This window comes from Rattus norvegicus, chromosome 1, assembly GCF_021556685.1.
Source record: "Rattus norvegicus strain SHRSP/BbbUtx chromosome 1, alternate assembly SHRSP_T2T, whole genome shotgun sequence".
Classification (NCBI taxonomy): Eukaryota; Metazoa; Chordata; class Mammalia; order Rodentia; family Muridae; genus Rattus; species Rattus norvegicus.
In genome coordinates, this window is record NC_141534.1 from 149,271,856 (window position 1) to 149,289,455 (window position 17,600).

Sequence of the window (17,600 nt, forward strand, 5' to 3'; positions counted from 1 at the left end):
GACATTTTTTTTTTTGAGCCTGGGTTGAACTTACACACTTAGTAATGTCTAAAACTATAGCATCTGAAACAGCTGCAGGCAGTTGTTTAAAAATAAAACAAAACAAAACAAAAAATTCTTAATAAATAATTTGAGAAAAATTTTGTCAAGAAAACTTCTGTCTTGGTTGTAAGGCTTCTGTCCTTATCTTGCCACCTGCCATGGTCCTATTTCCAAAAGCTTCAAATCTTTTAAAGTCTTTAAAACTGCATCATAATTAAATGTCACTGATCTGGTACCCCTGCCCCCAGTTAGGTTTAGAAATAACATGGTTGTTGAGATCTGCCTTCTCACTCCAAGGATTTTTTTTATTTGTGTTCAGACATACCATATAATTTACAATCAAGAGCTTTTGAGAGAAAGTGCTTCAGAAAATAGAGGAAATGAAATTACAGGCATTTTCCACGAGGAAACCTTTGAAGTCAGCGATCTCATAATTTCTTTCTAAGTTTTACCCTTCTTGCAAAAGGGGGGAACAGAGCTAATAACAGACACGGAAGGGAAAGTGTTCTTAGCCAGCGCTGTTGCCACACATGTCAGCCCAACCCCAGATCCACCACTTCATCCTGAGGTGACCCTGGGGGAGACTACTGAGGAAGGTGGTTACCAGAAGAGCTCCCAGGAGGTTATTTTGGGTGTGGTGATTCCCACCTGCTTGACCCAAATGAAATGGAGCCCCTAAGCCCTAAGCTTTCCCCTCTAGAACTGTGTGTGTGTGTGTGTGTGTGTGTGTGTGTGTGTGTACATATTTATGTGTCCATATTTGTGTGTACATGTATGTCTGGATGTGTGTGTGTCAGTGTGTGTGTATATGTGCATGTATGTGTCCCCATATGTATGTTCATATGTGTGTGTATGCTTGTGTACATGCTTCCCCACACACATGTGTCTATGTGGGCAACAACTCTCTTGGGTGCCCTCCTGTTAGTTAAAAGGTGGTATACACCTCTAGCTCTTGATTTGGAAAATTGGTCTGAGGAGTGAGCTCTGATAGTCAGGTTCTGTGTGAACCAGTGAAGAAGGATCCTTTCCTCTAATCTGATGGCAGTCCTTGCTCTACTAGACAGCCATAGTGGACCGGGCTTCTTTACTCCATCTCCCCTGTGTTGGAGTTTCTTTGGCACATTGATGCAGGCAGCTGCAGGATGACCACACAGGTGTGAGAGTGGTGGACGTGAAGGCAGAGACCCTGGCCAGGTCAGATCTCCGCACACAGCATGAAATCCTTACAGCCAAGGCCCTCAGGGAACCTCCGAAGAAGATAGTTCATACAAGCAGCATCCCTGGAAGCCTCTAAGGAGAAAAACTGAGCCAATCTCAGATGTCTTTAGCAGAAGTCCCAACAAGATAGGACCCATTGCACACAAAGTCCTGGTTCAGTCCTCAATACCATATAAACCAGACATGGTCACACACTGGTAATCACAACACCTGACAGGTAGAGGCAGGAGGGTCAGAAGTCATCTTAAACTACTGAGTAACCGGTTTCTGACCCATCATGGGCTACATGAGCCATCACCAAAACAATAAGCAAGACCGTGTTCACAAAGTTGATCATCATTAAAGACAAAGGCAAGATTAGTGAGGATATCAGTCAGTTGATCATCATTAAAGACAAAGGCAAGATTAGTGAGGATATCAGTCAGGTAACGTTCTCCTTTTCATTAAAGATGAAGCTATTTCTTTCATGATTATGAAGTGTTTCGCTGAGAACTCAGAGTGACAGATATTCCAAGTCTGTTGAATGGACACAGCTCCCATGAGTCCTCTTATTTGTGTATTACCATTCCTAGGAAGATTAAGTGTTCATTTCTGGACTTGTTTCATTAGCCAGAGACTAATGAAATTAACATCTGCCTCACCTGGCTCATGCTGTCACCTTCTTTTACAAGGTCATTCCCAGTGACCCATTCTGGGTGCCAACCACTGAGGAGGAGTACCTGCACTTTGGGGAGAAGGCAGATTCTGAGAACCAGGCCCGAAAGTACATGAATGCAGTGCGGAAGCGGAAGGGCCTCTATGTGGAAGAAAAGATCGTGGAACATGCAGAAAAGCAGAGAACCCTCAGCAAAAACAAGTAGCTAAGAGGAAGCAGCTACTGCTAGTGGTGGGGCCTTTTCTAATGAATTAACAAGTATTATCAAGGGTCTAATCTGGGAAAATCTCATTTTGGTAAATTATCTGTGTGGATTCACTTTCAATAATAAATATGGTCTATATATTTTAAAGATGTCAGAGAACATACTTTCAAACTGTTTCTTTAATTCTGTTTCACAGTTAGAGTTGATTGTGTTATGAAGAGTCTTACTACAACCCTCTTCAATGAGGTATGTGCCGAGGTCAAGGCATCCCTTGGTGCTAAGCGCTGCTGGGCAGACACCATAGGCGGAGCTTCATCTCTAGGTCCTGAGTGGCTACTCAACTGGCATTGGTTAGTCATTTGCCATGGTTGACGCCCTGTGAACTTCACCTGAGTTACTGACTTAGTCCTTGGTCAAAGTGTAACATCACTGGAGAGAGCACGTACCTGGACAGCAACACCTCTTCAAAGTACCAGTCAGTGTTAGCTAGCCAAAACAGCCTGCCATAGCCTGTGCTTCATGCCCCTCGACAGAGTGCCCTCTCCTTCCTAAATTAGTGTCCCTGAGCTTTGTGCCCTGGACCTTTTTATTAAAATAGAAAGGAATTTCTGTGATCATGTTTACTGTTCCTTCTCTTTTTTTTTTTTTTCCTTTTCTTTTTTTTCGGAGCTGGGGACCGAACCCAGGGCCTTGCGCTTCCTAGGCAAGCGCTCTACCACTGAGCTAAGTCCCCAACCCCTTACTGTTCCTTCTTAAACACACCAAAGAACTATAAACTAAAAGTTAATGTGGATGGGCCACTGTCAGTGTTTTAAATGGTTTTCCTGTCATCTGAATTGCCTTGTTTAGGTATCCCCATTTAAGGAACAAATGCAATGTGATCAAAAGTCAATCCTGTAATTTCTTATACTGTGTAATAATGTTATAGTCATATGGAGGATTTTTATATAAAATTATCACATCTAAAGTTATTGAAACTTCTTTAATGGGTATTCTTAATAACCTATGTTACTCTTAATAGTGGTTGTGGACACTCTTTCTTTAATCTTCAGATCCTTGGCATAGCTAGTTGTGTCTAATTGACCCAGACTTTAAAGAAAGTATTCCTGGATAACTCACTGTCTGTTTAAATTTAACAGATAATGGAAGCTAAATTAGCCTAGGAGCACGTGTTGTCAAGTGTAGGTTCATTTAAACTTTTGAATGGTAAGTAAAGCTAGCTGACTGATCGCATATGTAGATAACGTCATTCAGCAGTGCCATGAAATGTTCCCATATCCTCTACACTTGGTCTGTATATGAAAGAGAGGCTAACCCAGAATGATTTGGGGCTCTCTACAGTTCCATTGAGCACAGAAGTGGGGCTCTCAGGATTGTAGAAGGCTACTTTTCTTTCCCCATACCTAGGAAGCACACTAATGGGCAGCACAGTGTCACAGGGATACATGAGCAGAGGTGACACTGAGTTGCCACTTACCCTCCCCAGCTCTAAGGAGCCAGCTTGGGGCCTCGGTCTTGAAACACTATCCCCATCTGTGACTGCAGAACAAGACTCCTACTGTGTGCCCCATACTCTTCCTAGATTCTAGCCTCCACTTGTTAAATTTACTGAAAACAAATCAAGAAGCTTGCCTGGACATGGGGGAAACTCTGTTAGCACCACTTTCTCAGAGTCATTTCTGAAGAGTGCAGTGGGGCAAGGAAGGCCAGCGTGAGAAATCTCAGAACTAGGTCTGCTCTTGGCCTGCCTGCCACAGCTGCTGCAGACCCTGCCTCCCCTGTCAAATAGTAGAGTAGAGGGCCCTAGAGACAGTTCTGAAGAGAAGACACGGGTCAGAGGTGGCTGGTGGACATAAGGCCAGACTTGCTACTTCCCATTTAGTCCTGAGCACAATCAGCGGGAGAAGAGGGCTAGGAGGGACCAGGCTCTGGGACTTCCCGGCGGGAGGAGTCGGCAAACCTTTCCAGCTCCACTCCTCTTGGGAGGCCAGAAGGGGCCTGCTCTTTGGATATAGCCTCTGTAGAGTCTTGAGGAGTAGCCTTCTTCAGTGATCCTAAGAGGGTGCCTAGCACGAAGAGGAAAGGGTTGGGAAGGTAGCTTCTCTTGTATGTTGGCACATATAATCATTTGGCCCTCATAGCTATTAAAATGGAAATAGACGTTATTGGAACCTGGTAAGGAGTCAAGGATGTACTCAGCCAGACACTCCTGAGCAGCTGTGGAACAGAGCTCTCCCACCAGCATCCGCCTCCCCTTTCCAAGAGTAGGAGAGCCTTGGAGAAAGCAGTCCACAGTAAACTGGAGCTACAGTGGTCCCACACGGTTAGACACAACCCTAGTCTGTCCAGTGACTACACATAAGTACCCATGACAACACAGTGGGACTAACACCTCCTCGGAACGTGACAGTGGTCTTTAAGGCAGAGGGGAACATTCATTAGCCTGACCTGTTTTACACACTTGGAATTGACAAATACATCACAGATGGCTGAGATCTGGAAGGCTGAGCCTTTGACTATCCTCTCCCCATCTCATAGGTCAAGGCAACCAACGCTCCTCAAAGGATTCCTGCTCCTGTGAAGAAACTGTGGGTGGAGGTCAGAGTGCAAAGCCAGATTATACCAGAGCCATTAGCAAAGGAGTCAGGGAGACAACATCTCTATCCCCCATTCAAGCTGTATGTATGATAGCTTGTAGTTTCCCCCTCTATCCAGAAGGGGAGAGAGATCTAGAAAACAGCCCCACACTTTTCCTTTCAAGAAAGAGTTGAGGAGCTGCGGTACAAGAAGTAGTGTGGGTTTGATCGTTCCACACGGTCAGTCCACATAGGTCATTCAGCCACACTAAGATAGATAAGACCCAAATAATTCAATGACTGTTGGCCTTGACTGTTTGGCAAAGAGGTAGTACTATTTATTTGATTGCTGTACCTGTAGAAATGAAGCTAGAGCTATGAGTGGTCATCCATTTCACATGGCCAGCCTCAGAGCATTATGGCAGGGGAAGATGCATGACATACTGTGTGGGCCCATTCCAGAGTGCCGTACTGAGTGAGAGAAACTCACTTTGTAGTAAGTGGACACACTGCAAGGCAGTGGTCCTCAAAGCGGTGCTGTGGACCAACAGCATGAACTGGTCACCTGAAAGCTGGTCAAGAAAGGCAGATCTTCAGCCCTTCCTGGAATCCCCAAATGGATCTGGCCTAGCCAGCTGTCTAAAACATGGCCCTGGGGTGTTCACGCCCAGGTTTGAGGGACATGAAGCATTCATTATGTGTTTTGTATTCACTATGTGATTTACAGAGGAAAATGCACACTTCTCATCCTGCAGTAATCATGGCAGTGATCATCCCTTAAGAATAAGCAAAATTTGGCTAGACATTATGTGGATATTCTCCCTTTTATACTAGATCCAAAAATGCTTAAGGATATGTGCTCTGTTTTTGCCGGAGTAGGATTCCCAAGTGAAAGGTAAAAGGACAAAATTTAATAACAAAAAAAAATAATGTGAAAAGGAGCATCCACCTTTCAAATGGCCTTCCTCCCACCTCGCAGGGCTCGCAGGGCCAGTGGATGCCACTACGATGAACAAAAGTATGATGGGAAGATGGGAACGCTGAAAGGAAGAGCCGTGCTTGCATGGTGGAGGAGGTGGAACTGGAGACAGGATAGGTTGAGAAAGGGCTGAGGCTGACAGTGGAACAACTCAGTGACCAATGTGGTAGGGTGCAGTGGGATGGGGTGGGGTGCGACAACCTGGAGCTTATGCAGATTCACCTCTGGAACATTCTCCCTGGCCTTGAGATACCCCTGGCTTTGGGCAATGACAGACCCAGATGAGGACTTCCTGGAAGGACCACCTTGGTCCATGATGCTGCTGAGGGCCCTTTGTGAATCAGTGGTCCTGATGGTCCTGAAGTGGACAATAGCCTTCTAGGTGTCTGTGATCTGTGCCATGGCCTGAGGCCATGTTGATGTCCATGGGTTCTGCTGCCCCATGGGGGTTTGGGCAAGAGGATGTGAGTAGCGTGTGCTGCCATCTGAAGCCCTGGTGATATCAGGGTCCCTGCCACCACCGAGGGCCAAGTCTGGGTCTGTGATCCTCAAGCAGCTGATGTCAGTTGCCAGTGTTAACTTCCTAAGACCACTCACATGCCCATAGTCTATGCTGCAGCCTGAAGCCACGCTGTTGTCAAGAGCCATGCTGCCACTGGGGTTCATATTGATATGGGTGGCCTGTGGTGCCATCTGAGGCTGCCCTGAGGACTTTGCTTGGGTACCTGATCCTACTGCAGGCAGGTGCCATGTTTGTGGTCTTGCTGTCACCAAAAACCATGAAGAAGTCCTTGTCCTGAACTCCAGCTGACTGTAAAGGAAGTCATTTTGGCAGATACACAACTGAGAAAAAAGGACATGGACAACTTCTGTGACAACCCCCTCCTCTCCCCACCCTCCCCAAAAGGAAGCCATCAAAGAGAACTCTAAAAATTGTGGTAAGGATGCTGAAGTATAGATCTCCACAACTGATGGCATCTGACAGAGGTGCAGCTGAAGGAAGACCCGTGCTCCAGTAAGTGTATGGACAACACAATTGCACTTGTTTCTGTTGGTTTTAACTTGTTGGAAGCGAAGTCACAGGCCAGGGGGCTGGACATGGTACGACTGGGAAGTGAGTATGACTGATCGGGTGTATGAGGTGAAAGAATCAATAAAAATATTATTTGGAAAAAAAAAAAGAGATGTCAAATTTCTGTATGAAGCATGGGCCGATGGAGGAAGAGTTCACCTGTCTTTCAAGTCCAGTAGCCAAGGGAGGAACGGAGTGTCCACAGCTCACAGATCTGGGTCACTTTTTTTTTTAAGTCAAAAAGACCAGATCAAACTGGAAAGGGTTGTTTGAACATCAGATTTAGATGCTTCCTTTTTTATTTGCCCTAATTCAAAAAAGAAACGACCTTCTAAGGTATCTCTTTCTCTCTCTCTCTCTCTCTCTCTCTCTCTCTCTCTCTCTCTCTCTCTCTCTCTCTCTCCATTCCCCCAACTCCTCTTCCCTCCCTGAACCCCAGCTTCTCTTTTCTCCCAGAAAGCTATCATGTGTAACCCTTGAGGTCACTGGAAGAGCATGTGTTTTATAAGCTACCCTTCCCAAGATGGCAGCTCTGAAAGTGACTTCCTTGTAGAGAACACTGGTTTGGGTTCGAGAAGAGTTTATTACCCTGCTTCCAGAGGCTGTAGAATTTTATCTTTTCCACTGTCACCTTTTACCCCTTCAAAATAAATAGGATTTGGCATGTGGGATGGAGTTTGATGCAGAAAAGATGTGTCACTGATCAAATATTTCTTTAAAAACGAGAAAAGTAACCTTGTGTCTGAAAGTGAAGATTGTAGGTACCGCAGTTTTTGTTTCAAAGTTTAAGGGTCCGTGATTTGTGGAAAAATGATACCCTAGACTCAAACAGTATATAAATGCAAATAGTGCTTTATTCTGCAGAAGTCCAGCATGCTAGGGTCTCCCCATTACCAAGATAGACATCCAAGTGAGCTTGCAGGCCTGATTTAAAGCACATTAGGGAATTCCTGGGTAGGTGACCTCTATGTTAATCTGTTGGGTCCATCTCTGCAGACATTCCATTACTGGAGTGTGGTGGCTGGAAACTTGCTAGGGAGGTCTGGTAACTGTTGGCTGAGGAAGTAGCTAAGGAAGTCTGGAAACTGCTGTTGACCCATTGTCCTTGCCTCAGACAAGGTGGCAAAGCAGCTTCTGAGGCCTAGACTTGCCTGGAATTGCCCAGTTCTTGGAAACAGATTTAGGCCTAGTCTCCTTAACTGCCAGTTTGAAGCCTGTCATGGAATCAGCCTAGCCTTCTCAAAAGTTAATTACCTTGTTCAGAACAGGTGAATCTGTAAGCAGCAACCAACCTCCAGCAAGCTGAGCAAATTGACCTGTAGCTTCCCACTGCCTCCTTTGCAGCCAAATGTTCTAGAGGTTCTCAGGGAATCCCACAGAGCAGTGCCAACCTTCACCCTGTCACTTCTCGGGGGAGGGGAGGCACCGTGGCACACTGCCAACTTGTTTCCTTCATCCTCACCTGCACCCCAGCCTTTCAACAGCCGCACTGCTGCCAAAACCCCAGATCCTGTCACCATCTTTAAAAGTCACTGAGATACCAGAATTCCTAGAGTTAATGAGATTGAGGTGTTGCTTGGATATCAAGAGAGGAAAAGCCCATAGGTGGCTGCTTTGCAATTCAGGTGGACAGCCACTGTCCTGTCACACGCACCCTTAGCTATCACAGCCACTCTGTTCGCTTCTGAGTATGACCAACTCCTCAGTGGAGGAAGCTAAAGCTCCAAGATACTGTGTATGCCCCCGAGGTTCCTCTACTCGAGGTGGAGTAGATGGATTGGTGCTGCACAGAACAGAAACCCCAAGTAAGGAGCTTCAAGAAGCCAGGAGGGCTGGTGGTACATGCCTATAATCTCAGCACTTAGGGGGCCGAGACAAGGATCCCACAATTTGGAGGGCAGACCCAGGCACAAGAACTAAAACCAACAATGGAACAAAACAGAAAACCCACTTGGGGAGCCTGTTCCCAGCTGATGCAATGAAGCTACAGCTATCAAAGTCCAGGGTGCCCTCTGTCTCCTGATGAACCAGGGTACGTGGTTGGGGTGGGTGAGCATATACAGGGAACTGCAGGTGCCTGAGGCAGCCCTGTCTTTTCAACAATATATGTACTTAAGTGGAGAATGGCCATACACTTCGGCCTGACAATCTGCTTAGCAATTTACAGGAAGGTCAAAGATGCCCTAACAAGGCTGCACATAGTTTCCCTAGTGTCTAATGGTGGAGCACTGCCTTAATCAACATAGTGAGTGAATCACTGATATTCCTTAGAAACACTAGAGATGTTTACTTAACTGTGGTGGTGTGTCTGGGGGTGCCATAGTGTACAGTTCTTTTAGGTGAAGGCCTTCTCTGATGATCTTCAATGATAAAGCTCTCTTAGATGATCTTAGCTTGTGTGCCTAACTTTATTCAAGGTGGGCTTATTCGAATACTCTTTCCTTGGGGTGAGCCAGGGGCAATATATGGACCTTGAAGAGTGGGAAGGAGTTTTTCAGAGTAAATGAAAATTATTGGCTGGAGTTTTTAAGTTCTGTGAATGCCTCATTTGCATGGAGAGGCATTCCAGAAATCCCAGGTACCTGCTGGGCGGGTTCCTAGGGGGAGGTGGGGGAGAGGAAGAAGGGGAAAAGAGGAAGTTGAGCCTGTAGGCCTGACAAGGACTACTCCAGGTAGAGGGTATGGGGGTTCAGGCTCCCTAGACAAGGTCAGAGAAGGTGAATCTCTGCTGGTAAAGGGAGTCCTCCATTTTGCACTGCACTCAGAGGAGCTATCTGTCACGGTAGACTTCAACCTTAATTAGCAGGGTTTCCCCGCAGTTAATACTAGAGAACTCGAAGATGTATGAGGATATGAAAAACCAAGCCAGCCGCACAACTATGTTCTAACGAATTTGCATTATGTACCTATGTGTACATTATGAATAACGCTAAGACCGTCTGAAGATGTCATGAATCTGTTGCATTTATCAGCTCTGTAAGTGTCAGGGATCACTTTCCCTTTTCATATCGTTTGCTGTGAAGTTCTAATTTTTCTCACACCAAAGGTGTATTTGCACATCAGCAAAAATCATAAGTTAAAATAATCAGTCCTGAGCCTGTGACTGAACAGAGCTGGCTGCTTAGTAAGGACTGGTCACCGACACTCGCACATTAGAATATGACAGATAGGGACCCTGTTGACGTGGTATGGACAGAAAAGAGGCATGGTTCAGAGTGGCTGGCCAGCAGACACAGGCCAACACAGTGCCAGCCAGACTTCAGGCAGATCTGTCACAATGTCTGATTGATAACTCTCACAGGCAAGGAAGCCAGGCTTTTTGTGCCAACCCTAGCTTTCCAAAAGAGCCCACTGTCTCTCTAAATCTCTGCGACTTAGAGCGCCAGTGAATGGGCTTTGGAACGGTCATGTTTTGAGTCATGTGACTGTGTCACAGACCAAACAGCCTGGCAGGATTTCTTAGGAATTAGTAGCCAGCTAACTGGCAAAGGATCAGAGGGAAAAGGAGACAGCACACAAACACACACACACACACACACACACACACACACACACACACACACACACACACACACACACACACACACACACACACACACCTCTCTGCAGTAGAGGAAAGAGCTATGACATCCCAGTCCTGATGCATGGTCTTGGCACCTGCTGCCGGTCTTCCAGCCTCCTCTAAGTGCATTTTGGTTCAACTTCCTGGTAACTTGTCCTGATGTCCTATAGGAACTTTATTCCAGGATTCCCAGAAGATTTGGCCACTGGACTCAGACCTTGTCTTTGTTTCTGGTATAAATGTAAGCCACCTCCATCCTGTACCATATGGAAAGCTAAGGGATGGCTTCTGGTGCTAAAATGAGAAAATACTGGAGTTGATTTCCTCCTGATAGCCTCTGACCAACTTTTAGCCACCCCGTATTTTCTTTAAAAGGACTATAATGTGGAAGAAAAAGTTGCTGGTGCCAGGAGGGTAGAGTAAGAACTTCAACTCCCACCTCAGAGCGGGCAGGAGCTCCTGGCAGAGACTGGGGAACCCCTAGGTGCCTGGAGCATATCTGAAGTCTGACAGCTGACATCCTGATGAAGAAGGTCCCCAAGGTTTCTTTGACTCTGCCATCCCTGTTGCTGACTTTCCAGGAGAGCATACATAAAAACCCTGTCCAGTTTGACTGTTGCCAGTCAGAGATTAGGGCCACTGCATTCAGCAGGCTGCCCCTGGATCTCAGACACAAATCTACACCTATAATGATGATAGGCTACCATTATGTGCCTTAAATGGTCAGCTGCCTCAGGTTCTGAGTCTTCCCTAGAAAAAGAGGCCGTGAGCCAGACTAACTCCACAGTGAGTTCCTAGTCCTTGCCATTCACATCACGTAAAAGCCAAGAGACTCATTCTTGGTTTTGTGTCAGATCTACTAGATTTGACCCAGGATATAGATGTGGTAGTGAACCATCCCCCGGTAACCTGAGAGTAACCTGAGGTCTCTCTTTGAGAGCTTTCTCCCAGACAGACACTCCTTGGCAGCTGTGTGAGAACCTGGGAGGTGAAGCAGGGCGGGCCTTCCCTGGGTACAAAGGGAGAGCAGCAGAAAGAGCAAAGGCACCATCACACAGGGCAGTTTCTGCTGAGTGCACCTTCACCGGGCACTTCAGAGCCCCCTGCTAACATGCTCAGGGAACTTCCTGGACAGCACCAGGTGACCTTTGGGAGGGATGGACGTCCTGTGATGGGAGATGCAGAGTCAGTGTGACAAGTGTTGCTCTTCTGTGGGAGTGTGTCCTGTGCAGCTCTTCTTACATAGGAAGGGTGTCCTTCTCAAGTCCCACAGCCCTTGGGAAGCACAGAACACCCTTCTGCTTCACTCAGCAAATACAGTGAGTGTTAATCACTTTCCTGCTGGGTCTTGGGAATCACAGATCATAAAGGGGAGAGGCCATCATCTCACAGAGCCTTGGAGACAAAGATGGTGAGACCACACTGGTGTGGTCCCACACACCTTCTAGAAGCCCTTTTGGAGGCAGGAACATACATATACATACCCATGCCAAGTATTTACTCCTTCAGGTTATGATTCATAACAATATATAATTTATAATGATGCTAGTCATGTTAAGATATTATTTTGAGTTCCTACCACACCCCCGACATCTAAGCACTCCATAGGACCCTCACCTCTTTCAAATGTCACTACACCTCCCAGACCAGCTCTGCTGATAGCTAAAAGTCCCAAGCCACACTGGTTAAGAACATGTTCAGCCTGTGGTCACCTGGTTTGTGTTCTAGAGAAGAAAGCCCCTGTGCTGTGTACGCCTCACTGGCCCATCCTAACTTGTGAGTGGGAGTCTGTAGTCTTACTGTTCCAAGTGGGGAGAAAGAAGATGCAGGATACATGGCTGCAAGGGGGCGCAGCCAAGCGCAGCCTCACCACACGGTTTACCTGGTGTGGTGCAGATCCAAGCACCCCAAGTTCCCAAGGCAGAGTTCTAGCCCCTCCCTCCATATGAAGCCCTTCCAGGAGCTGAGGGGAGAGATACAAAGGCAGGGATTGTCTGTAGCAGAGCTGTGCCACCTGTGTGCAGAGCAGCCGTTCAGCATGGTCTGGCCAGCATCGTCAGAACGCTGTGGAGTGTGGGGTGTCAGAGACAAAGAAGGAGGTGTGCACAGGCAGACGGTGTTTCTCTTAGAAGTGGTCCTTGAGTCAGCACTTCCAAGGAGGAAATTACCCATACTCCCTGCGATAGCCGTGTTTCCTACAGATCACAGGCCAAGCTCTGGCCATGCTGCCCCAGCCACCCGTGCTTCCCTGACACAAATAGAAGGAAACAGAGGGGCTCCAGGGGCCACCAACAAGGCTTGGCTTGAGTGTTTCCCAATGTTGTTGGGATTCACCTTTGTTCTTTATTATTCTGACACACTTTCCACCTGCCCTTCCTTGTGCCCTCTCTGGGTGGTGGGGTCATCTTCTCTCTCACTGTAGCAGATCCCTGGTTCTCCTGGTTCCCCTACATACTGAGCAAGTTTTAACTTGGGCCTTTCAGTGATTTGGCCTCTGGGTGGGTCCTCCACAGACAGGCAAAAGGCTCCACACCGGGCAGCTCCAAGCCAGAGTCGTAACTCTCTAAGCTGGAGGAAGAGGGGAAACCACTCCAACCACTACACAGCTCTCCCTCTAGTTCTCTGCAGACTTACCCTACCACATCCTGCGACTAAGGCTGGGTATTTCCGATCCATTCTTCTCCTACTCTTCCTTTGCACTGAGAGGAGATAACAAGATTCCCGCTTCCTCTTCCTGTTTGGACGAATAGCCCATAAAATTCCCCCACCTAGGCTGTTTGTCTCCATGACCACTGGTGGAATCTTTCCTACATCTCAGAGAAGCTTCGTAACTGATTGAGGAATTTGGCGCAAGACGTTACCTGCGAAGAAGACATAGATCTACTTAGGCTTCACCAAATAACATTCTTTCTGGAGCCACAAATCTTATCAGTGTTGGCCGTTTACGTTGTGAGCTTGCCATCACCTACCTCTTTGTCTCCATGGGCCTCAGCTGGGTGTCGATAACCCACACCCCTAATCTTCAGCCTCTAACGCAGGAGGTGTTCCCTGTCTCTCTGTGGCACCTGAGCCCCATTTCTACTTTTGAACTTGGGCTCAAGCCCAGCCCTGCTGTACCTATGGTTCCTCGTGCTCAGCTCCTCTCTGGTGGAAACTTCCCAGCTGCCCCTCTGCCCCTCCACTCTTGTTCCAGAACGGAAACAGCTGTCAGTTTGAGTCACTTGACTCGTTTCCAGAGTTCATTCTTCATTATATAACACAGCTTCTTCGACTATATGTTGAGCCTCCATATAGGTCATATAACTAAATGTGGGGGTTACAAAACTAAGGCAAACACCAAAAGTTCCCAACTGCATAGCAATCAAAAAGTAATGAGTCCAAGTGTTCTGGAAAGTCTTACCCATGCTGCCTCTCCCAGTGTCACAGCCTTGGTTCTGAACATACAACTGGGAACACTTTGTGCTAGGTGTGCCACCACACCATGCAGCACCAAGAACGACACCTCAAGCACCTTGGCTCACATAGAAACTACTATGTATTTAAAGTATTTTGTTTTAACTGCACATATGTTGTACATGTGAGGCTCTCTGGTCCTAAGGAAACATAATGTTTGAAGTACAAAGAAAAAAACCTTTTAGTATTTTCCGATTGCTGTTCCTCAGCATGTATCATGTATGTATACCTTTGGGTTGTAGCGGGTAGAATATTTGATTATAAAAACTAGCTATTTGAGTTATTGACTTAAAATCTATTTTTAAAAATATTAATTGAATTCTATCTTGGGATTAAGACAATTAGTCCTAAGCATTCTTTTGTACTCTGTGTTTATGCTAACATGATCAAATACATGTTTGATTTGTGTGTCTGTTATATATACCTGTATCTCTAGGGTCATGTATAAATATCTCATGTGGAAAAAGTGTCATGGGTGGTAAATGGTTAAGAAGCCTTATGCTATAACATGAAGACCATCGGGGATGGAGAGGGGCAGGGTGTCTGATTTGTTGGAAAGATATAAGTAGGGAAAAAGGACTCTCACATTCTCACTACATGTTGTGGTCATTTATTTCCTTGACTGGCTAGATCTTGGTAAATACTACTTCATAAGTACAAGACCTCGTGCTTGCTATGTTGTGAAGAAACTCAAGGTCCAGGCTGGAATTTACAGATAAGGGACATAGGCATTTCTGTGGCTTGCCTGAGATTGAACAGTATTTTCATACTGTTTAAAACCTGACGTGGGATTCAAAGACAAGACTGGAGTACTGCATGTCCACCAGGATGGTGAGTGGCCTCAGGCAGAGACTATAGACAAGAAGCAAATGTACTGAAGGCCTGTCCTATTTCTGGAAAGAAGTATGGAAAGCTGTCAAGAAGGCCCTGCAAGAGCCACGACAAGCTCCTCCCGCTAATGAGGTGGTTTCTCCATGCTGGCCCTATCGCTCTACCTGCTCAATGTTTAGAAGTTAGCATTGATATAACTATCTCTGATTTGTCTGATTATCTCTAAAGTCAACTGTGGCTTGGAAGAGCTGTGGTAGTCAAATACTCTTTCACCATGACTCATAGTTCCAAGTCTTCAGGACTGTATCCTACATCTGATCCCAACTAGTCAGCCTACCCATACCACCACTCTACACACACACACACACACACACACACACACACACACACACACACACACACACACGTACAAACACACATGCATGCACATGCACACGCACACTCCTGAGACCTTTTGAGGTAGCCATTCCTAGGTGGGTCCAGGTCATATCTACAAAAGTCTACTCCATAATTGAAAACAATGTATCCATTCCCACTCAAGAATGCATGGCCAAGGCACAGAGGTTGATAAAATGAAGTAGAGTCCTGATCACAGACACATGGCACAGGCATAGCACAGCACACTGTTCATTCCTGACTAAGTACATTAGCAATCTGATGTCAAAGGGCTCTTCAGATACCAAACTCCTTCCAGCTTTGTTGACTGCAACACACTTCTCTCCCTTAGGCTTGCTCCACTCCCTGTTAGCAACTTTCCTTGGCAAGTATCCCATGGCTCTGGCATCTCTAGTATTTTAGAGTTTCCAAGGCAATCCAGGCTTCACCTTCACAACTTCCCACAATGGGCTCTCTAAGCCTCCATACTGGGATACCCCTGCTACATGCCTGGCCTCAGTGAGTTTCCTTAATTATGGGGGGAAACCCATAACACCCCTCTTGTATCCTTGACTCTAAAGCCAGAACCACATGAGTGAAGCTGCCAAATTCTGCTGCTTGTTGGGGTTGGAACTTGACTCCCTCATTCAAATACATTTTCAACAGCTTTCTGTATTTGATGGTTTCCTTCACTGCCAAAGCTTAGCTGTAGTAGAACTCACTCTGTAGAGCAGGCTAGCCTCAACTCAGAGATCTTCTTGCCACTGCCTCTGCCTCTGGGCTGGGATTAAAGGTGTGCACCATCCATGCCTAACTCTAAGCTTTAAGCTTTTCTTTATTTCTTTTTTACAAGTTGGAAGTTTAGCTAGGTGTGGTCTTTTTCTGATGTCACCAGTCCCTTTATTTTGTTTAACATCAGGCTTTTCTTTAATCTGTTTATCTCCTTGTACTCAGGACTTAGCTCCAATCCACTTCCTGGTGCTCTTCTTCTCCTCAAAATGTACATTTTATATTTTTCCTCGAATAGCTTGCTCCTTCTCATAGATCTGCATAAGAGAGAACACTAATAACCACATGACAGAGTCAATACTAGGCTATTGTGACATTTCCTCTGCCAGTGTAATTAACCCAAAACTCTTCAAGTTAGCCTCATGGAATTTTTTGGTCAAGAGCAAAAAGCAGCCATATTCTTTCCCAAAATATTACATGTATGGTCTTTAGGCCACACACTAAAATTTGTCTTCTCTAAAACAACCTCCCTTCAATCACCCTTGTTGGCATCAAGAACTAGCTTTACAGTCAGGAACTAGCTTCAGGGTCTCTAGACAGGGACTCATGCGTCTGTTGCCATGGCTATCACCATACATTCCCAGACGCCACCTGGTCTACCTCTTACCTCTACTTGCGAGTGGCTACATCATAGCCTAAATAAAAGGCAAACCCTCCTGATCTTTGTGCTCTCTTTTATCCCCCTTCGTCTCCATCACCCCCTTTGCCCCTTTAAAATAACCACAATAAACCTCTCTCATGTGGAACTGTATTGGCCTGGTGTGGTCTGTCTAGACACGAGCCAAATTTCTAACACAGCAACCCTCAGCCCCATCGTCTTCTATGTCCCCATTAAGCCCATCTTCAAGTGTTTAGACTGCTTTTTTAATCCAAAGTACCAAAGTCCGCATTTCTCCAAACAAAAGCATGGTTCAGCCTCTAGCAGCAATAACCAACTCCTGTTACTAACTCATGTCTTAGGGTTTTACTACAGTGAAAAGACACTATGACCAGAGCAACTCTTATAAAAGGAAATGTTTGATTGTACTGGCTTATAGTTCAGAATTTTAGTCCATTATTGTCATGATGGGAAGCACGGTGTCATGCAGGCAGACATGGTACTAAAGAGGTAGCTGAGAGTTCTACATCTGGATCTGCAGGCAGCAGAAGGAGAGACCCCGGGGCTATGCAAATTAATATAATATTTCTATCCCTGGCTAGCTTTCAAATGAATGACACTCACGCTCTTATTTACTTAGCTTTGGCACCAATTACTGGGGGGATTACCCCTAGTTTATTTTTCTAATGCTAGCTTGGCAACTTCCCCAGTTATGCTCCCCAAATACTTGCTGCTTGTGTCCTCCTGGGCTAATGCTGCTGTCCTCAGGGGTCATTTTGCTGAGGCATGTGCTCCTGGCCCATGTTCTCTTCATCTTCCTTATGTTTTCCTCTTCCCTCCATCTCTTCTCCTTCTCCTCCTACCTATGACCCTGCCTCCACCCCCAGCCAAGTAACTCAAGCTCCACCTATTTCTATTCTCCCCAGTAATTGGCTGCAGCCACTTCTATTGAGCCAATACCTTTAAACTGGGGAGAAAGGTTTAGGTAGCATCACTTGTACAGGAGGATCAGTTTGTGGAGGGAGGGCAACCAAATCTTGGAAACTAGTATTAGCATTTGAATGCCCCCAACAAGGCTGGCTTGAGCTTCTGAAACCTCAAAGCCCTACCCTCCCTCCCCTGCCCAGAGACACACTTTCCCTAACTAGGCAACAACTTCAAAAATGCCACTCCCTATGAGTCTATGGGGGCCATTTTTATTCAAACCACCACAGATCCCTTCTTGGTGTTCTTTGTTCTGAGGGA

General features: G+C 46.1%; 1 protein-coding gene across 3 annotated transcripts in view; it reads left to right on the forward strand.

Annotated features, from left to right (window-relative positions):
* The window catches only part of Efl1 (elongation factor like GTPase 1), a 126,964-nt gene extending 124,675 nt beyond the window's left edge, over positions 1 to 2,289 (forward strand). For 2 of the 3 annotated variants that reach the window (XM_087558149.1, XM_087558156.1), the window contains exon 7: positions 1,932 to 2,267. In XM_087558149.1, the coding sequence (XP_087414275.1) occupies positions 1,932 to 2,120 (189 nt within the window). In that variant the 3' untranslated portion in view covers positions 2,121 to 2,267. 3 annotated transcript variants of the gene reach the window in all.
* Positions 2,290 to 17,600: the final 15,311 nt, after the last annotated feature.